This window comes from Nannospalax galili, unplaced genomic scaffold, assembly GCF_000622305.1.
Source record: "Nannospalax galili isolate Female #2095 unplaced genomic scaffold, S.galili_v1.0 scaffold18, whole genome shotgun sequence".
NCBI classification, from domain to species: Eukaryota; Metazoa; Chordata; class Mammalia; order Rodentia; family Spalacidae; genus Nannospalax; species Nannospalax galili.
Genome location: NW_008346548.1, coordinates 8,537,394 through 8,559,690, shown reverse-complemented (window position 1 = coordinate 8,559,690; position 22,297 = coordinate 8,537,394). Strand labels below are relative to the sequence as shown.

The window sequence follows — 22,297 nt, the reverse complement described above, 5'->3', positions numbered from 1 at the left end:
GAGTTTTGAGTCTCTCTTTCAGCTTATTTGATCCTGTGTTTCTTGTTTTCTGTTCACTCCTTTGTTTGCATCTTATTGCATGGGTGTCTGCCAGGTGTTTTGGGGACCTCCTCAGTCTGGTCATACACCTGTTTGTCACCAAAATGTCTGGAATTTGGGATCTAACTCCTAAATTGCTCTTTATCTTATGCCAGTGGGCAAATCCAGGTAAGCTGCTGAACCAGCTGAATTTACTTTAAAATTTATCAGAAATTTACATTCCTAAGACAAGCTCAAGATCTGATAAAGTAACTTGATTGGCAACTTTCAGTTTTGCTTTTTAAGCATCAACTATCAACATAGAAAGTTCAGTCTTACCCAAGGGATCCTCAGGTCTCCATGGTGTATGGTGGTTTCTCAATGAAGATCTGCAATCCTGGTTTCTCTTTTGGCAATAGAAAAGGGCATGGCTGGATTTAAAAACCATGCTGCTCAATAGGAATTTAGTATGAGGCGTGCTCATAATTTGAAATTTCCTCTGGTTCCAATATTTGAAAGTTTTTTGCCAAATCATACAGAGCAAAAAGTGCTTTTCTTTAAAAGTAAAGGATTTGGTGCCACAGGAGAGTGTGTGCACTTTTAGTCCAGGAGACATACATGCAGAAGTGCCTGAGGTCTTTATTTACATAGGGATGTGCTTTTTCTCTGGTTTGCAACACCAAGATCTCTGAAGGAAGTCAGGCCTAATAAGAATTCCAGCAGATGTTCCAGATGCTTAATCTTCATTTAGATTTTAAAAATTTAGTTGAAAAAGTAGACTACTCACAAAAGTTTTTCAAACATATTTTAAATTTTATGTAACTGAATTGAATACCAAAATCACTTAAAAACTTACTTTCATCTACATTGACAAAGTTATTTAATCTTTTTTAGAAGAAATAGCTTTGAGGGAAAAACGTAGTTATTGAACTACATTGGTCCACATCAGATGCAAAGGGATTCCTCTGTGTGCTTCTGGTGCTCATTAATCTTGACTTCTTTCTCTAAATTTTTATCAATTTTGGCTGTCTGGTAGGCCCAAACTCTTGGTTTCCTCTGTTCAGAGAGAATGCTTCTGTCCTGCAGTGTTCTCTGGGCAGTACTTATGCTCAGAAACCCAGTAGTTGTGCCTCCCTCATGACCTTCTTTGTCAGTGATAGTTAAGTCTACTGCTTAATTTCTGAAAAAGGTTTTTCATTTAGGTAACTACAACATGGATTTCGTATAGATTTTCCAGTATTCCTTTGGTAAAAATAAGCAGCTATGGCTATGTAATTTTTCTCTACTTTTATATAAGAATTAACATTCTGTATATACTTGTTCATTTGGGCATTTCATCTAACACTTTCATATTAAAACTTACTTTATTATGGAAAAAAATGGGACTTAGCCAGGCATGGTGATTCAAGCCTTTAATCCTAACACAGCACTCAGGGAGGCAGAGGCATGCAGATCTCTGTGAATTCAAGGCCAGCCTGGGCTGCATAGACCCTATCTCAAAACTGAATAGATAAATAAATAAATCTTTAAAAAAATTTAAAAAAAGAAAGAAAAGAAAGAAATGGGACTGTGAGCCAGTTTAATCGTGTGGGACAGTTTGTGCTGTGATCTGTGTTTGTTTGGTGAGTGTGATGGCTAGGGATTAACTGAAATGAGAAAGATATGATATGAGAAAGATATAATTTATAATATGGCAGTGTGTCCTTTGTGATATCAGTTGAAATATTTTTCCTGTTTTGGTCATACTTTGTGTTTTTGTAATTTTGATTTTGTCATGAATATATAATCCACTTATTCTGATCTGTAGAGAACTTGTCTTACTCCCCTTAGTAACTTCCTACTGTCCACTTTAATTTTATTGAATATCTTTGCTGTTGCCAAAGAAAAGCACAGTTAACATGCACTTAAACACCAATTTATCTATTTATACATTCAACAATCATTTCTTAAGGGTCTATTCTATGAAGGTTTCTGTAGAACAAGAGGAAATTTAAGTCTTTCATCCCTAAGGACATGATACCCCATGGGAGAAGCATGAGCGAACCATTTCAGATTGTGTGCTAAGTACTGTGGGAACACTGAGGAAGGCCGTCCACTTTAGTAGGGAACAGATGGCAGGGTTAGCTTGATATGTGTTATATATAAGTGAAAATATAAAAATTGATAATATACAGAGCTGAATTGTGTCGTGTTTGAAGCAAGGTTTTAAGTTTTGAACACTCATCTCAAGGTTCTGTCTTCTTGCTCAATTGTAAAGAAGCTGAATTATATTGTAAAGAACTGTACTGATTTTAAAAAGTAGTTGTGCTTTTCAGGTGGCTTAATATTAGCTGCTGATTACTCTCAGCTGGAACTGAGGATCTTGGCTCACTTATCTCAGGATCATCGCCTCATTCACGTCTTAAACACTGGAGCTGATGTTTTCAGGAGCATTGCAGCAGAGTGGAAGATGATTGAGCCTGAGTCTGTTGGGGATGATCTGAGGCAACAAGCAAAGCAGGTGAACTTAGTATTCATGCTTCATGTAAATGAGAAGAATAAGTGATTCATAGCATTTCAATTACTCATTTTAGTTCAGGAACAGAAATTGTCTTTGGATCTTCCAAACCACATTCATTAGAATCTGTCTCATGATATCTATTGTTTATAGACAGTAGAAAGAACCAGATAAACTAAGATCTGAGGCCACTTGATGTCAGGAAAGCCCTGTGTAGTTAGATCTATAATACGGCTAGTCACAGTGCCTGGTTCTCAATAGTTGTATATTTGCAAAGTGACATGATGGTGGGTGATCATTATACACTGAGAAGAGTGTATATTTTAAATCTCTTCATAGTAAATGTCTTGACACAGAGTTCCACATTTTCATTTGTATATTTTCTTATAACATTCAGCCAAAGTATATTGTGTAGAAATTATTCTCTGAACTTTTCTTGAAAAACTTAATATTGGATTATAATGAATAGTGGATAGTTTTTTAGGTTTTTGAGCTGTTCAGCAGCTGTTTTAGCACTTTTGAAATGTATAGCCATTAGGCACAAAGAAGGTCAAAGTCAATGCTATCATTTTCTATATTAACATCAACACTTCCTATCCATGTGCCCTGTGGGAAATCAGATGACATTTTTTCAGAGACCTGCTCTGAAGTCACTTTCTTCTCAGACGTAGCTGACTTGCTGGCCTGAAGCACTTCCTCTCTGTGGCTATGTAGTACTCCATTATGCTGATACCTGAACATAAACAGCCTGACTCTTAGCATCCATTTAAACCAAGAGTAGACCCAGTCTATTTTGAGAACTTGTTCCTTCAGATTTCTCAGGGAGCTATTCTCCTGAACAGAAGAACTTGCTCTCTTGTTACTGAAACAGTATATCCAGCATCACATGGGAAAAGAAGAACTTGTCTTTTCGGAGGAATTTTCCCCTTAGTACCTCTGTTGACTTAGAAAACACACACAACTACAAACATGTTATCAGTCCAATTCCAGCTGTTGTTTGCAACACAAGGGGGCTAATTCATGCTTCAGTGCTTGGTGTTTTCACCACATGCACACATCAGCTTTTGTCTGACTTTAACAGTGAATGTGCTAGAACATTTTTTTCCTGCTTCACTATTGTACAGAAACATCCAATCCCTGAGTCTTGCTTAGATCTCAGAGGACACAAAGTAACATAAGCTAAAAACAAACAGAAAACACTAGGAATCACAACAAAATGAAATGTTAAAAACAAACCAAAAATAATTTTTTAAAAGCTTTTTTTTTAAAAAAAAGGTTTTGCCTAAGTATGGTGGCACCCACCTTTAATCCCAGTACTTGGGAGGCAGAGACAGGTGGAGCTCTATGAATTTGAGTCTAGCCTGGTCTACATAGCAAATTCTAGGTCAGCCTGGGCTACATAGTGAAACCTGGTCTTTAAACAAACAAAAACAACAACTAAAACTAAACCTATCAAAATATTTAAGAAAGGAGGATAAGGTTCTTTTACCTAGCTTAGCACGTTAAAAGTTTTTAGAATTCTGACAATCATTTAATGCAAGTTATTTTTTTTATATTTAATAGTTATGTAAATACTACCTTTTAATAATCTCATGATATGGATATCAATGTCTTTACTCTTTGGATGAAAACCTTAGGCTACAGAGAGGTCAGATGGCTATGGTAAGGTCATGCATCTTATGAGTGGTAGTACTAGGTTTGATCCTAGGCTGAACTTACTATTAAATTGGAGTTTTGTTCCTGGCCTATGTAGACCATTTCTCTCCACTGCTTCCAGAATTTTTGGCATTTTCTTTATACTTAATCCAGATGCATTTGTGGGATTGTAGGCAGCTGACATTTCTTTCCAGTGAAGATCCCCCTGTTTTCCAACAATTTGCTCTTTAAGTTTTACGTGGCTGAGGAGAGAAATATTTGCAAAACTTTCTTCTCAGACTTCTAGGCACTTAAGCAGAAACTACTGAGGTGCCCTGAGGAATAAAACCAGGCTGATGGATAAATAATAACTAGAAATCAGTCTTTCTTTTTAGACTGTTTTTTTTTTCTTTTTTAACTGCCCCACTCCTATTCAAATTCTTTCATTTCCCCCACACACATAAAAAGCAATGCTCAATTGTAGAATGGATGTTTCCTGGGTATCAGCTACAGTGGGACCAATCCAGTAAAGATTATCTAATTATTTCTTTGGTTCATTATGAATTAAAAAGTTTAACCAATGTTAATCTCATTGGGCTCTGTATTTATATTTTATGTAGTTAAGACCTTTAATTTAATTGCTGTTATGCCTCCCTTTCAGATTTGCTATGGAATTATATATGGAATGGGAGCTAAATCTTTAGGAGAGCAGATGGGCATTAAAGAAATTGATGCTGTTTCCTATATTGATTCCTTTAAGTCCAGATACACAGGTAAGAAGCTAAAGTGGTAAGTAGCTTGTAGAGGCCATTGTTTTCTACCTGGCTCATCACGTTAGATTGACTTAAAAGGGTTGTATTACAGAATTTATTAAAATTTCTAGTAGTCAGAAGTTTTTACTTTTATGTGTATGAGTGTATTGCCTACATGAATGTAAGTGCACCCATGTCATGCAATGCCTATGGAGGTCAGAAGAAGGTGTTGGATTTCCCTGGAACTGGAATTATAGGCGGTTGTTAGCTGCCATGTGGGTGCCCAGGTCCTCTGCAAGAGCAGCCTGTGCTCTTAACCACTGAGCATCTCTCCAGCCCATTAGTCAGAAGTTTTATCAGGTATTAATTGAAGGCAAGTAGCATTAATCTTACTGTGGTTATTCATTAAGATAAGCATTTTTAAATAAAGTCAGAGCCATGGGTATAATAACAAAGTGCACCTGCTCTACATGCTACATTCTGTGACTGTCCTGGAAATATGGGAATTGACTTGTACTTTGGGTTTAGATAACTTTAGATTAAAACAGTAATCATTTATTAACTGTACCAGGAACTCTGAGAGAAAACTGTTAAAGAATAGTTCGGGTGTCACTTATCTTAAATTATTTCTCCTTTTGAAATCTCATTAAAGTATAATTTAATACAATAAAAGTTACTGTTTTCACATATATACGTCTGTGAACTTTGTATGTGGTCATATGATCTGTACTACAACCAAGATTCAGAACTGAGCCCCCATCACCCTAGGTTTTTCATCCTGTATTGTAATCAACCCAAATTCTCCTCTCTTGGTACTGAAGAAACTCACACTGTATGGCAAAGAGAGTATAAATAGGCTTGGAGATGGCTCAGCAGTTGGGAACACCTCCTGCTCTGTAAGAGATCTGGAGTTCACTCTTCTACCACTAACATAAGTGGCTGATAAGCATTTGTTTCTCGTGCTCCAAGAGATCTGAAATTACCTTTTAGTCTCTGTTGGCATCACAAATACATAAATAAAATAAATCTTGAAAAAAAGTAAATATTTGAAAGAAAACAGCAAACTGGAAGCTAGGACATGGTCCAGTCAGTAAAGTGCTTTCCACGTGGGCTGAATAGATTCATCTGTCAACTTAACATACCTGGGAAGAGGGAACCTCAGTTGGAGACTTTTCTCTCTCAAATTGGCCTATGGGCATGTCTGTGAGTGATGTAGGAGGACCCAGTCCATCATGGATGTACCATCCCTGGGTGGTATAAGAGAGGAGGAGCAAGCCAGTATGCAGCGTTCCTCCATGGTCTGTGCTTCAGTTCCTGCCTCTAGAGTCCTTCCCTGAGTGCCTGCCTGGGCTCTTTTTCTCCCCAAGTTGGTTTTGGTCAGTGTTTTATCACAGCAATAGAAAGTAACAAGGACACTGTGCAAGAATGAGGACCTGAGTAGATCCCTATCACCTGCATACATTTTATTACATATTTATTTATTTGCATGTGTGCTTGTATATGGGTGTGTGCATGCCATGGTACATGTCTGGAGGTCAGAAGTCAACTTATAGGAGTTGGCTCTTTCCTTCTACTATATGGTTCCTGGGGACCGAATCCTGGGGACCAAAATCAGGTTGCCAGGGTTGATGCAGGTACCTTTACCCATTGAGCCATCTAACTGCCCCACTGGAACTGATATAAAAAGCAGGGAGTGGCAACATGTGCCTGTAATCCCAGTGCTAAATGCAGAAACAGGAGGATCCCTGGAGTTTGCTGGCCAGCCAGTCTAGGCAAATAGTCACAAAAAAATAAGGGGGGGAGTGACTAAGGAAGACTCCCAACATTGACCTCTGGCCTTCTGATGTACACCTGCACACGTAACACATAAGCGTGTACAAACACATCCACCACATAAGCACAAACATAAACAAACAAATAAATAAAAGTAATAGCTAAGTTAATAATCTTCCAGAAGAATGCGAAAGAGAAATCTTTGTGATACTGAGACAGGTAAAGATTTCTTAGGTCATAATAATTCTGAATTAATCATAATAGGGAAACACTAAAAGACTTCATTAAAAAATTTAAAAAAAAGCTATAGACTAGAGGAAAATGTTTGCAGTATATATTACCCATCAAAAGACTTGTATCCAGAATACATAAAGAACTTTTACAATCAGTACTTGGAAGCCTTACAGTCTGATAAAATAAAGGTAAAAGATTGAAGGACCACTAACCAACACAGGAATGCCATGTCAAATGTTGTCACTGTTAGTCATCAGAGAGAAGCACATTAAAACTACAAAGAGATGCCCTGACAAAACATTAAAATGATTAAGATTAAAGACACTGTATTTCTTTTACTTTGCTGGTGCAATTGAAAAACGGCAAAATGACTTCGGAAAATAGTGTGGCTCTTTCAATAAAGCTAAGCATATACTTAACCATGTGACCCTGAAACTCTCCTCAAAGGTATTTGCCAAGAAAATGAAGGCAAATGTCCAAAGACAAACTTATACATGAAAGTTGTAGCAGCTTCCTTTGTAACTGCCAATACTGAGAATAGGCCAAATGTGGATTAACTGGAGAGTAGATTTTTTGGTATATTTTTATTGAGTTTTTGTGTATTTCATACAAAACATCTTAATCATCTTTATACCCTCCCGTGCACCTGCACCCTCCCGTAGCCTGCCCCACACTGGATTTCATGTATTCTGTCCTTTCTGTTAAGGCCTATTGAGTCAAGTGTGTGTCCTCAAACATCCCTCAGTGCAAGTTCATCCACTGAGGTCTAGTCAGCCTATCTTGGAGTCCCTCCCCTAAAGAAGATCAGCTCTCTTGCATCCAGCTGCCAATAGTTCTTTGGTTAAGATCTGGGCCAGCCTGCTGCCCATTTCCCCAGTTCTATGCTGGGTTTTTGTCTGCTTGAGTTTGCATGGGTCTTGTGCATGCTGACACCGTTGCTGTAGGTTCGTATGAGCAAGGTCCCAGAAGCCTGTAAGATTATTTCCATATGGTTATGTACCTCCCTCCCTGGCCTTTTCAGTCTTTCTGCTCCCTCTTCCACAGTGGTCCCTGAGCCCTGGGTGGGTAGAGTTTAACATAGGAGTCCTGTCCAAGGGCCCATACTCTGCAGACTCTAATTCTCTCTACTTTGAGCATTTGTGGCCTTTTGTGTTCATTGCCCTCTGTTGCATGAAGGAGCTTCATTGATGAGAGATGAGAGATGCATTAGTGTTCTCTCTATACCTTGTCTCACTATGCTCTGTGAGCCTTAGGTGTAGAGGTTCCATTGTAGACACGTCACTTAGAGCTGTGCATCTCACAGACACTTATTCTCTGTGTGTGACCAGTTGTGGAACTCTGTAATAATCTCTGTCGCCAAAGAAGCTTCTTTGATGAGTAGTGACTGGCATACTTGTCTGTGAATATAAAGATCTATATTTAGCATATAGTAAGAAATTGTATTTGTCTAGGGATGTGACAGATTTAGGATTTTCTCTAAGATCTATGACCTCTCCAGCCATGTGTATTTAGCTAGTATCACACATGAGTTTCCTCCCACTGAGTGGGCTTTAAGTTCAATTAAGGTGGCTGTTGATTACTCCCAAGATAAAAGTGCCACCACTGCCCCACTGTAGTTTGCTGTGCCAGGCATTGTTGTGGTAATTAGGCCTTAAAGCTGGGGTTGGACCATCGATTGGTGTTCTCCTTTAGCAGCTTGCATAGTGTTCTCCAAAACTATGAGAACTAGTCTTCAGGCAGGTGGCTTCCAGGTCAGTTCCAGATCCATTGCTCCTAGTCCTGTGAGGAGACTAGATTTTTTAAAAAATTGATCTTTTTTAAGGGAGTGATGCTAAACAGGCTCCAGTGGATGAACTGACACGGAGGGACAACTGGGGATACAAACTTGACTTGATAGGCCTTAGCATATATTACAAAATGCATGAAATCCAGTGGGTGGACTATAGGGTGGGTGCAGATGGGGAGGGGTTCTAAATATGATTAAGGTGTATTGTATGAAATGCACAAAATTCAATAAAAACATATATTGAAAAAATAAAAGGGCATTTATTAAGATAATTGAATACATTATAAAAAATTCAGCATGGACTGGAGAGATGGCTCAGCCATTAACAACACTGGCTGCTCTTGCGGAAGACCTGGGTTCTGTTCCCAGCACCCACATGGTGGCTAACAACCGTCTGTAACTCCAGTTCCAAGGGATCTGAGACTCTCTTCTGGCATCCACAGGCATTGCATGCTTGGGTGCACTTACTACATGCAGGCAAAACACTCATACACATAAGATAAAAATAAATAAGCTGGGTGTGGTGGTGTACACCTTTAATCCCAGCACTCAGAAGGCAGAGGCAGGCAGATCTCTGTTAGGTCAAGCCTAGTCTGGTCTATATGTTGCGTTCTAGGACTGCTGGGGCTACAGGAAGACCCTGTCTCAAAAAGACAGACAATAAAAAATAAAAACAGCCAGGTGTGGTGGCGCATGCCTTTAATCCCAGCACTCGGGAGGCAGAGGCAGGCGGATCCTCTGTGAGTTCAAGGCCAGCCTGGTCTACAGAGTAGTTCCAGGCAGCTGGAACTACAGGGAGACTCTCAAAAAGACCAATAAATGAATGAATAAATAAATAAATACAAAATCCAAAAAATTTGAAAAAATTTAGCACACCGATAACTAAGAGCAAATGAAAAAGAAGAATTAAATTTGATACTCTAATATTAATGATTCCTGAAAATGTTTTTCTTAGCAAAAGAAGGCAGACACAAATTTAATTCTGTGAGTGATGGAGGATCTTTAAATAGACCCCTGAGTGAGGCTGATCATGGGCTAACTAAAAGGGTGGTGAGGATGTTACATATCTTGTAGTAACTGTAAGGTTCATACAGTTGTTAAAGTGTCAACCTGTTTACTTGAAGTAACTGTTTTTTACTATGTGTAAATTATACCTCGGGATTTATTTTAAGTAGCTCTGAGAATCTGAATATTTGAAAGCCCCTGCATAGGAATGAGATGAATTTATAGAAGTACATTCTCTTTTCTTTTCACCCGACAGTACTAGTGATTCTTATTCTTCTTGTGTGCAGGGGTAGGGGAACCCAGTGCACTGTACATAATAAGGAAGTACTCTATTACTGAGCAAAACTGTTTACCCTTTCACATGGACTCTTGAAGAAAAAAGAATAGGGCCTGATCACTCTCTGAAATTTCTGATATTGCCAGGCTCCAATTGGCTCTTCTTCCTTTCACCCAGCCTTAACTTGAGGGTCGTTCCTATACCAGGGCACAACTGAAAGCCTCAAATGAGTTTTCAATTGGGAACATTGGTGGTTTTTACTTAGAATGGTTAGAGCTATGGGTGTAATAGAGCACCTTCTTGTCCATAGCTATGCCATGTTCAAATTTAGGCTGACTCTAGTTTCTGAAATTATTAGGCAGTTGGCCCAGGGTATGGGAACACATGTCAGCTGGACCCCAGTTGTCTTGGGAATAGGTCAGAGTGTCCTGGAGAGCACCTGCTAACTGCAGATTTATGAGTTCTGTAGGTTATGCTTGGTTTGCTTCTGCAAAATAGTAATTGTTTAATAGAATAGAAATTGTTAAGGGGGTTCCCTAACTGTAAACTTAGGAACTTAAACTTTTCACCCCTGGTTATGGTTTCTCTGTATAAAAGCTTACCCTAGAGATGGCTTGGGCCTACAGACTTGGGTTCCAACACCCTTGTGTAGTAGCCCTGGTCAGCAACGACTTTCATTCGGCAAAACTTTATCTGAGTGGTCTTCTCTGGTGAAGCACCCCACAACATGGGGAAGCAGAGCTTGCGTGGTCCCTGTTTATAAAGAGATATGGGAAGATTGTTCTAGAAACATAATAATTGCAGGTGGGGAACAGAGGCTGAAGGGCTGGAGAGGCGGCTCAGCAGTTAAGAGCACTGACTATTCTTGCAGAGGACTCAGGTTTGATTCCCTGCACCCATATGGTGACTAACAACTAACTGTTCATAACTCCATTTCCAGGGGAATCCAACACCCTCTTCTGGCTCTGTGGACATTGCATGACATGGGTGCACTTACATATATGTAGGCAATGCACTCAAACACGTAAAAAAAAAAAAAAAAAAGAACCGAGGAAGAACAAGATTGACTCACCTGGATCAAAGAATTCAGACTGGAGGTCCTTATGATCCAGCAATGAACCTAGAGGGCAGAGAACCAAAGCTCTGTGGAGAATATGAATACACTTGGATACTGTACTATATATATTTTATTTATTTTTATTTTATGTGTATGAGTGTATTGTCTGCATGTATGTGAGTGCACCTGTATCGTGCAATGCCGTAGAGGTCAGAAGAGGGCATCAGATTCCCCTTGTAGTCGCCATGTGGGTACTGGGAATTGAACCCAGGTTCTCTGCAAGAGCAGTCAGTGCTCTTAACCATCTCTCCAGCCCCATTCTTTTTGAATTTTAAGAAGCAGAACACATGTTTTCCTAGTCAATATTTATTATAACATGTATTAATTTTCATAAGGTCTTGCTTTAGATCATATTGTAGGAAATAAGGAGTATAGGATTGTTTTATATCAGGAAATGACAATATCAGAGTTAAAGAGGATTAACCAATCAAAAACCAGGATTCTGGAAAGGCGTGCAGGATGAGTTCAGCATTCTTAGGAACTGGCTCTGTTCTGGAAGGTAGGATCCAGGAAGGGGCCAACTATGCTCACTAGAACAAAGCTATGCTGATGATTTTTTTTTCTTTACTAAGACTGAAATCATAGTATTCATAAAGCTACTGGCCACTGTATCAGAAGCACTGTCATGGGAAAGGGCAGAGTGGAACTGTAAAAATAATGGGCTTTGGGCCTAGTCTTTCAGTGAGCTTTTCTAAGCCTTCCTTTTCAGGTACTGTAATGAATCTAGGAATCCTTGTTTTACAGGTTTGTTATTATAAAAATATCATTACTGTATTTTGTAAATGCCACATTATGTTTGAAACAATCCTTTTAGAAATACAGTGAGCAAGAGAGACCCAATTCAGGTTCTCCTAGAACTCAAAATTCCTTGTCACCACACACTTAGTAGAGTGGCCATTAGAAAACTACTTTTTGAATTTTCAGAAATCTTCCAAATTAAGTCTCAATGCTAGTTTGTGGGTTGATCCGTCCTTGAATTGGAGGCATAGGGGCAGTGATTCTTAACTCCAAGGGAGACTGTAATCTAGAAGTTGCCTTTTACATTGTGTGTGATTAATACACTTAATCCTCTAAAAAGCCATTAAGGGAGAGAAGCAATGTTCTCAGTAGATGATGACTGGATTCAGAAAGCCCTCTGAAGTATCCATCTTGACGCAGAGGTCTGAACATTCCGAGTCTGAATCGGCAATTAATGCTTAACAGGATCGGGACACTGCAGGTGCCTTTTTTGCCTTCTATATTTCTGCATTTTCAATATTTTTCCTCAAATTTAGTAAAAATTGCTTTAATATTTGCAAAGATGGAATATACTTTTGAAAATAAGTAAAAATGATGATTTTAGTGTATTTAGAATAACAGCATGTTTTAAGAGGTAAGTCAGTGAGATTTTCAGATGCCACCTCCCTTTTTTCTTGTGATATGGCTGTTTGGGTTTGGGGCTGTACATTTGCTGAGGCATTTTATAGATTGGCATGAGCTGCTAGAACTTGGAGTTGAAGTTTAAGAAGCAATATGCCAGAAGGAAGAAAAGAGGGAAGGACATTTCAGGAGAGTGTGTTCAGAGTCTAAAATCCTGATCCATAATGAATATCTGACCAGCATGAAGGCAGCCTTGCCAAGACCGAGGGAGAAGCAGCTCTGGGAACCCAACTTTCAGGGAGTACATGGGCAGGACACCTGCAAAAGGCCACAGAGAACTTTCCTTCAGGGTTAGAAATCAGATGAATGCAGAGGACCCTGTGATGACCCTGTGTGACAAAGAAGACTGGGGCCTTGTGAATAATCAGAACAAGGGAGAGAAAAGAGGAAGTCGTGCTGGGATTTGGGTGTGTTCATGAGTGCTGAAACCAGTGACTACTGCAGGATCGGCTTTGGTTGTAATTATTTCTGTATTTTCTTTGCAGGGATTAATCGTTTTATGAAAGACACGGTGAAGCATTGTAAAAGAGATGGGTTTGTTCAGACCATTCTGGGAAGACGTAGATATTTACCAGGAATCAAAGACACTAATCCTTATCATAAAGCTCATGTATGTTAAAATTTCTTTGGGGTTTTTAATATGACATAAACTTTAGGGACACTAGCATAATTAATTGGATTTTCTGAATAAACAGTGTCAGCCGTTGGTTTTATTAAGGACTTTTAAAATATTGGCACTGTTTTGAGGAGGCTAAAATAAACATCTGGTCATATAATACTTCAAATAAAGATGGTCTGTTTCAGTATGATAATTATGTATTAGCTTTGATGACAATTTTGGTGATAATTATGTATTAGCTTTTGTACTGGGTGATAGATGAATTGGGCCAATTGGGAGAAAGCACCAGGACACAGACAAAACTCTGGCAGGATAGAGTTTATTAGCAGAGGAAAAGCGCATAGGATAGTTCCCTTCAGGATAGGGAAGTTGTCAGTCTATAGGTTGTGGGCTGGTGGTCTTTATGGGGGGCGTCTTTTGGGGATGCAGAAGGCCAAAAGATTTTTTTTTTTAAAGTTAGGTGGGAGAGAGGGAGCCCAGGGCTTATCAGAACAGCTTCTGTTAAAACTGCCCCCTTCTGTCCCCTTCTGTCAGCCAGGATATGGGTTATGGGGTAAAGAGTCTATACATTGTAAAACTTATCAGGGGTAAATAGATCCAGAGTGCAGGAGCCTCTTCTGCATTCAAGATCATCAAGGAGAAGCAGGCTGTCTTTGACCAAAAGGTGCAGAGAGTCTGCTTATCTTGTCTTCAATGAGCATCAGGGTGCTCATTAACTCAGTTCCTGCATTCTCAGGGACTTGGAAAACCATGAGGCCCTCTTGGAGAGGGGGCTGCTGTAGATCCAAACCCTAACACTGGGGATTGAACTTTGGGCCTCATGTGTACCAGGCAAGCACTTTACCATTGAGCAAGACCCATCCTCGTCCCTAGCTGTTTGGGGGCTCCCTGCTGGGGCTAAACTTTGTGTACGACCAGGGGGGCCATTGTTACAGGAAATATGCTTGGGATAGTCCAACCCTTATCACAGAGAATATTCTACTTATGTCTGTTTAGAATTAAGAGGATTTTTAGGCATAAATCTTTAGAGTGAAGTTAATAAACATTTATCATCTGTGTTGTAGCTGCTCTAGAATAAAGTAAGTTTGAGTTACTGGATAATTCTATGTATAATGTGGATTGGAGATCCTGAGTGTTGAAGACTTCTAAATCAAAGCACCCCAGCCTTCTTATGCTTAGTCTAGTCTCATGTGGACAACCTGGAATGTAAAGCTGTGGACCATTAATATTGTTACTTGTAGTATACAGCCTCACCCTTGATGTCTACAGATATGAATGCTGATCTGTGGGCACCCAGGGCAAGTATGAAACCATGTTGATACATCTCATGAGTACTTGTGATGTCTTTTGTAGGCTGAGCGTCAGGCCATCAACACAACAGTCCAAGGATCAGCTGCTGATATAGTCAAAATAGCCACAGTTAACATTCAGAAGCAATTAGAGACTTTACATTCTACCTTCAAATCCCATGGTCATCGGGAGAGTGTGCTCCAAAATAATCAAACAGGTTTGTCCTCTGATCCATCTAACATGGTGAAAATGATTATACCAGAAAGTCAGGGGAAGGAGAGGGGCATATTTTGTATTTTATTTCTAATAATCCTAAAATATTTTGGTATATAATGTCATTATATTCTTGAAAATTATTATGGCCACCAAAAAGGTTTTATTTATATGGTTATATATTCTATAGTTACCATATTGGAAATTAAAACAATTTTCAAACTTGTTTTAACACTTAAAGACAAAAATATAGTTAAAAATAAAATGAATCTTTAATGGGGGGGCGGGTTTGCTGGATAGATGCTTCAGTAGTTAAAGCTGCACACATACTGTTCTTGCAGAGGACCAAGTTTGGTTCCCAACACCCAAGTCAGGCAGCGCACAACAGCTTATAACTTTAGTTCCAAGGGGAGCCAATGCCTCTGGCCCCCTTGGGCACCTCCATTCACATACAACCCCCCTCCCCATACAGATAATTAAAAATAAATGTTAAAGGAAAACCAACAATAAACCTACCATATTTTAACATAAATGTTTTTATAGAAGTACCTCTTTTCAGAACAAATGAAAATTAGTCATGAGTGACTGTTTTGTATTTCTACAAGTCTCTTTAATGTCTGGCTTGAGAAAGCTGTTTTTCTACCTCTGCTTCTGCAGCCTGTCATGATATCACTTATCTTGTGACCTTAGAAAACCCTTGTGAAGTCTAGAGTAATGTCTCAATTTTCAGGACACTGGTGTATTTCCAAGGATGTGGGAATTTTAGTCCTAGCCCAGAATAGTTGGTCCCTTTACTGTTAATTTATGAGAGGAAATAAAAAAAGGCAAAACAAACTTACAGTGCTGTTATGAAGGTAATTTTGAAAATGTAGGGATCGTTTGTGGCTCCTGACCACACATAAGACCTTGATGCCTCTATTTATGGCTTTCAGTGCTCTCTGAAGTCTGGGGATATGCTCTCAGATGACCTCATATGTGATCTTTTGCTGATATTGCCTTCTCTTTTTGTTTTTGTCTTCAAAATATTTTCTCTTAGGTTCTCTCTTTATTGCTTGGATAAGTTATTTGTTCTAAGTACATGGAATTTTCCTTTTTCCTCTTCTGTCCCATGTCCATACTTTTGTTTTAAATCATGCCACTATCAGTGAGACTTCAATCCATGATCACAGCTTTGTTTTAAAGTTTCCTGGAAGAAAGTTGAGGTTTAAGGCATTCAGGGCAGGAATAGGCTGCTGGTCCTAGGCAGAAAAAATAACTATCAGCTGTTCAGGATGGAATCTGCTGCCTCCAGAAGAGGTATGTATGTACACATTAACAGCCAGTTACACAGCGAAGATGGGAGATTAAAAAGTAAGAGTTATCAACCTATGATTTAAATGTAAAGCTTTCTATAAAGAGAGGGAAATATGCAAACCCTGAATAAAATAGTTACCTAACTCCTCTCCACAGAGTGGTGTCAAAAGGATGTAGAGAAGCTCGCCTTTGAGTGTAAGTGTAAGACAAGATGGCTTCATGGTGTCATGCTGGGTTAAAAGAAGCTGTTTAAGTCAGCAAAATCAAAGCAAGGAAGGAGAAGATAGGGAACCAGAGGACCACTGCATTCAGGATCAGAAGCCAGGGACCAGGGGAAATGGAGGGAACAAAGGTACAGTGGTCAGAAAGGAGAAAAACTAGAGCATCCACATAGTCAGTGTGTGGCAAGTAGGTGTGATGAGGCAGGCAGGTCTCAGCCAGGCCAGCACTCGGGCTCACAGCTCTTTTGCAGCCCTGGTGTGGAACCAGTTGACACCTGCTCAGCTACTTCATTTTTGAGCCACCCTTGAGCAAACTCAGGCTGTAGACAATGACAGTTAAAGGATCTGATGAGGGAAGCAGCAGATGTTGAAGAAGGTGGAACTTAATGCTGGGCCTGATGAATGAATAAGAAAGTCATAGAGCAGCAGAAGGCCTGCTGGGAGGTGTGAGCAAACAGGAAAAGGCAGACCTATGAGGGAGAGTATACCACTAGTCCTGGCAAGTTAGGAGGTGGTGCTAAACCCAGTGCAGTGGTTCTTCATTTTCTTTTTTTTTTTTTTTGTCTTTTTGAGACAGGGTCTTCCTGTAGCCCCAGCTGGCCTAGAACTCACTATGTAGACCAGGCTGGCTTCGAACTCACAAAGGTCCACCTGCCTCTGCTTCCCAAATGCTGGGATTAAAGGCATGCGCCACCATGCCTGACACTTCATTTTCTAGCCATAGGTTATTTTGAGAATTGACTAAAAGGTTTGGATTTTTGCCACAAAATAATGTGCAGACTCTAAATTACAATTCAAGGGATTCACAAATGTGCCGAGATCCACATGTGGACCTAATTTTTAAAATTGTCTAGCGTGTAAAAGCCATTGGGGAAACACAACTTCTGCCTCAGTGACATTTCTAATCACAGTAAGGCACCTGGGAGGCCCACTATGAAACACTGCCGATCAGAACCAACTCCGCTCTGGGAGTGGGAATTGGGACCCAGGCCACTTGGTGCTGTTATTCACAGTGTGAAGGAACTCCATGGAAAGAGGGAACACCAGATGCTTATAAGAAATGAGTAGTTTTAGAGTAAAGCTTTTTCTATTGTTTCCTGGCTCCTTTGAACCTCTTCTGGGAGGGTGTTACTGAGGTTTTGAGCCTCCTGCTGGTGAGGTATGTAGCAGGCAGCTGGTAGTTATTTTCCTGATAGTTCCAAGATGTTAATGTATTAACATTTCCTAGAGTTACTTAAAATCTCTAAAACAAACAAACAAAAGCTCTCCTTCGGCTTATGACATGCTACTCAGTTTTGCTATTTTTTGTGGGGTAGGATTGTTGCCAAAGAGAAAACTTCAAGGGATGTTCTATCCAATCAGAGGAGGATTCTTCATCCTTCAACTTCATGATGAGCTTTTATATGAAGTGGCAGAAGAGGACATTGTTCAGGTATTTTTGCAAGGCACAGTCCATTCTGTAGGATCCTGAGATGCTGAGGCAGGCTGACAGATTCTTTCCCATGCCTGAGGTGTTTGGACTATTCCTAGCACAGGGTGGCTGTATAAATGTTGAGACCTTATGGAAAGAAGAAAAACTGCTTAAGTGTGCTTAATTTCATAAAGTAAGGAAATTCCTGATGTGGATATGTTTGTTGAATTTGGGGTATTGCCCTGAGGGTGTGCAACTTCTCAGCATTCTAAGTTGGCTGAGCCCCTGCTCATCAGTGGATGCAGAGCTCCAGTGCGGTTTGTCACCTTCTCAGTGGGTTAGCTGGGAGAAATCCTTTGATTGGGTGAGTTTATTTCCCTCTTTTCTTTATTTGTAGGTAGCTCAGATTGTCAAAAATGAAATGGAAAGCGCTATGAAACTTTCTGTGAAACTGAATGTGAAAGTGAAAATAGGTGCCAGCTGGGGAGCGCTGAAGGACTTTGATATATGATAGTGCAGTTGGCTGGGTCCCTAGACCAGCCTGATACAGATGCGGTCACCTGGAGAGCCACTGAGACTTCCCTCACCTGCTTCATGAATACCAGCTCTCATGTCTTGATGGACTTGGGGGAGCAGTTCTGCAGTGAGTTTCTGATGCATATCAGGGTCTAGCACCTCAGGATTTTAAGGGGAGGTTTAAAGATTATATTCACTCTCAAAGAGTATTTGTGAATTTGCCTTTCATAATTTATTGTGGCTTTAAACAGTCTCAGAATATATGCTTGAACTATGCACTTATCACTTTGGGTTCCCATCTGTCTTGAATGTGAAGGAAGTGGAGCTGCTGCCTCGGGCACATTTTTATTCCTGTTAGGGACTCAGGCTCTAATGAATATAAATCCCCGGAGTCAGGTAGATCGAGCTCGGTTTCAGTACACCATCAGGGTTGTAAGTGTTGCATGTGATCTTTTTCCTTCAATATGAAGACTTCTGAAGTAGAATTTTAAGATAGCATTGGCTGATAAATTAGGATTCTATATAATAGTAAAATGAACTGTTGTTGCTTAATTGTTTTTCTTCCTTGTTCATATAATGAAAATATATGGAATATTCAAAAAAAGCTGTGCCTTCTTAAAAAGTGCCCTGTTCTTCTGTAAGATCAGATACTGATTGCAGTTGAACATAACACTGCGAGGCAGTGAAACACTCCTTTTTCAGCCTCTTCATGCCTCTGTGTTTGTGATGTGGAGCGAGTACTCATGTTGAAAAGATTGATTTTGTAATCTTAACTGACCTTTTTGCTGTTGAAATAAATTTATGAGAAACTGCATACCAATGTTTCTATTTTTTTAAAAAATCTATTTGGTCTATAAGAAATAAAATTGTCCCTTATTAGTTTTTCCATTTCTTATGAACACATGAGATGCTTATTATATTCCTAGTCCATTATCAGAAGATCCCTTTTATGCATCGCACTCACTATGAAAAAAATGATACCTGCTTCATAGATAAAGTATAATATACAATCACAGTTGGGTATTAGTGTACCAGGGACTCAGATAGGGTTGGATGGTAGAGGGTATTGGGTAGAAAATGGCAGAGGTAAGAAGGAAAGCATGCCATTTCTTAAGATTTCTATTTATTGGTCCTATGGGAGTTCCTTGGAGTGGCGCGACTGCTGGGAAGATGCTGGGCCCAAGTGGCCTCATGTTGGTCCTGGCTGTGGCTGTCACCTGCACTGTGGCACAGCATGTGCCACTGGTGGTGGACTGAAGATTGCAGAAAATCAACTTATCCTCCTTCTGGACCAACCTATAGAGGACCAGTTCCATGGCACACCATATATCTTGATTTACCACCCTACAAAAGATGTTATGAATTAATGGTTCACAAGGCACCAGTGGTAAAGATTTTAGTGAATTCCCTGAAGAATTTAGTAAATAAATGCATTTGTGCCAAGTGGAAAAATAATGCAGATTGTGGATCAGAAGTTGGAGAGATTATTTCATTCAACATTTTTTATGAATTGTTTACCATGTGTATATCAATAATAACCGAAGAGAAAGAAGGTCATCTACTACATGGAAGAAACATGGATTTTGGAATATTTCTTAGGTGTAATATAAATAACAACACCTGGGTTGTAACAGAAGAACTAAAGCCTTTAACAGTGAATTTGGACTTTCAAAGAAACAATGAGACTGTTTTCAAGGCTACAAGCTTTCCTGGATATGTGGGCGTGTTAACAGGATTCAAACCAGGACTATTTATTCTCACACTAAATGAACATTTCAGTATAAATGGTTTTCTGGGTGTCCTAGAATGGATTTTGGGAAAGAAAGATGTCAAATGGATAGGATTTATCACTAGATCAGTTCTGAAAAATAACACAAGTTATGAAGAAGCCAAGAATATGTTGACAAAGACCAAGATAATGGCTCCAGCATATTTTATCCTGAGAGGCAAGCAGTATGGCAAAATGTATTAGTCATTTTTCTGTTGCTGTGATAGAAACACTGACCCAAGCAATTTATAGAAGGAAGAGTTTATTTGAGCTTACAGTTCCAGGGGAATTACAGTCTGTTATGGCAGGGGGGCATGGTGGCTGGAGGTGGCTGGAGCAGGAGCAGCAGAAGCTAAGCTCTCACATCATCACACAGGCACAGGAAGCAAGAGAGCAACTGGAGAACTTAAGAACTTAAGAACTCTCTAAGCCCATCCCCAGTGACGTGCTTCCTCCGGGATAGCCACACCTTCTAAAACCTCCCCAAACAGCACCACCATGTGGGGACAAAATGTCCAAATACTCGAAGCCTATGGGGGACATTTTCATCAAACCATCACAGGAAGATTGTGTGATTACAAGAGAAAGAAAAGGGTCTTTGGATGTATATGAACTAGATCCTAAACACGACAGATGGTATGTGGTGCAAACCAATTTTGACAATGGAAAAACACCTTGTTTATCAATGATCGCAGAAGACCTGCAAAGGTGTCTTAACTGCACAAAACAGGAGACTCTCTCATTTGCAACAATGTATGATGTCCTGTCAACAAAACCTGTCCTTAACAATCTGACTATATTCACAACCTTGATTGACGTTACCAAAGGTCAATTGGAAAGTCACTTGTAGGATTGTCTAGACCCTTGTATAGGCTGGTGAGCACACATCCAGCTCCAGGACATGCCGAAGAGATCTGAAGATGGGCTCTCCAGCATGGTTTACCAGTGCATCTGTCTGATCTCCTTCCAAAGGCTTCTAAGGCCTGCTGTCTCTTGAGTCATGAGATTGTCCTTCTCAGTGCATTTACAGTTTACAGACTGTTTTTGTCATAATCATCAATTCCTAATTGTAGGTAAACTCATTAAGTGAAGTCAAACAGTCATGTAGAATCTGCCAAGTTTCATTTCACTTTGACATTGGGTAAGAGGTAACCTCAACTTGAATAAATCAAGGTTCTCTGCTGGTGTTTAATCCAGTCCCCTGTGGAAGCAATGTAAACATTCCAAATGTTCATCAAATTTTCATCTCTACCTAGGTTTCTTTTTTTTCCTGTATGTCAGTCTTTTCCTTCTGGTTTTTATTAAAATCAGCATACTATTGATTACCTTAGCTGTTAATGACAGCAGTGTAATTTCACTATGCTTGGCTGGAATTCCTGACATGATCATTTGATACTTATTTTAATAGGCAATAAAACCTTTGACTCTGGAAATAGAATTTTGGGGGTTCATTGAGTAAGAGTATGTAAGTAGACTTTTATGTGAAGAATTACATAATTACTTTGCTTCCCAGTAACCTTAGGAAGTTATTAACTTCGAAAACTCAAGTTCCAGATTCTGCAGATTAGTAAATAAACTTAAAAATAGAAAGTAAACTCATTATTTTAAATTCTTATATGTATCATTCATTAATAAATAGGTTTTTCATTTTTCCTTCTAATCATCATATATTTTTAACCTTTTTGTGTAGTAATTAATAACAATATCCTTTAGAAACCAATTTATGAAAGGTGCTAACAGAACTTGTTAATTTTCCTAACTTTCACAGTTGACCGTGAAATGTATGCCATTTGTGCAAGGCTGTTCACTTCATTTTGTACAATCTCAGTTGTATTGTGATGCCCAATAAACAGTCATTGACAGTCTTGTGAAAAAAAAAAGATTTCCATTTATTTATTATCTATTTTATTAATTTGAGATGGGTTTACTGCATAGCCCTGGATAGCCCAAAACTCTGTCCTAATTCCTCAGCCTCCTAAATGCTGGGATTGTAGGCATGAACTGCCACTCCTTTATTTCTTGAGTTTTTCTTTATTCATCAATATACCATGTATATCAAAGAGAAAAGCTATAGTGCTCCTATTTTTCCAGTACCTTAAGACCTAGCTGTAGCTAAAATTCTTTGTGGGAGGTGAAAATGACATCTGGCCCCTTCCTCCCTTGGTCCTTATGACAAATTGAGGCCCAGTTTTGCTAAACTGCAGTCTGGAAAACCAGTGAGTTTATTGGACTTACTTACAGAGCACTGGGTGAAGGTTTACTTACAGGAGTGTGGGTATTCCCCTCCTAAGGCTGCACTGGAAAGTCTCCAACAGGCATGGATTATGACTTCCCCAGACCTGCTCAAATTGGAAGTAGCACCTTCCCTCAGTTTATATACCCTTAGCCCCTCCCCATGGTACAACTAGAGCCAGCTGGTTGGTTGGGAGGTATGACTGACTCCTTTCGTGCTG

At 39.5% G+C, this 22,297-nt stretch overlaps 1 protein-coding gene and 1 pseudogene across 2 annotated transcripts in view; both read left to right on the top strand.

Moving 5' to 3' along the window:
* Positions 1-18,849, top strand: part of Polq (DNA polymerase theta) — a 124,577-nt gene extending 105,728 nt beyond the window's left edge. For both annotated transcript variants that reach the window (XM_029568225.1, XM_008842915.3), the window contains exons 25-30: positions 2,334-2,518; positions 4,812-4,923; positions 12,999-13,123; positions 14,486-14,639; positions 17,466-17,581; positions 17,958-18,849. In XM_029568225.1, coding sequence (XP_029424085.1) covers positions 2,334-2,518; positions 4,812-4,923; positions 12,999-13,123; positions 14,486-14,639; positions 17,466-17,581; positions 17,958-18,071 — 806 coding nt within the window. In that variant the 3' untranslated portion in view covers positions 18,072-18,849. The remainder of the gene's footprint in view (positions 1-2,333; positions 2,519-4,811; positions 4,924-12,998; positions 13,124-14,485; positions 14,640-17,465; positions 17,582-17,957) is intronic.
* A 325-nt stretch (positions 18,850-19,174) lies between these two features.
* On the top strand, positions 19,175-21,636 carry LOC103741959 (annotated as a pseudogene).
* The last annotated feature ends 661 nt before the right edge of the window (positions 21,637-22,297 follow it).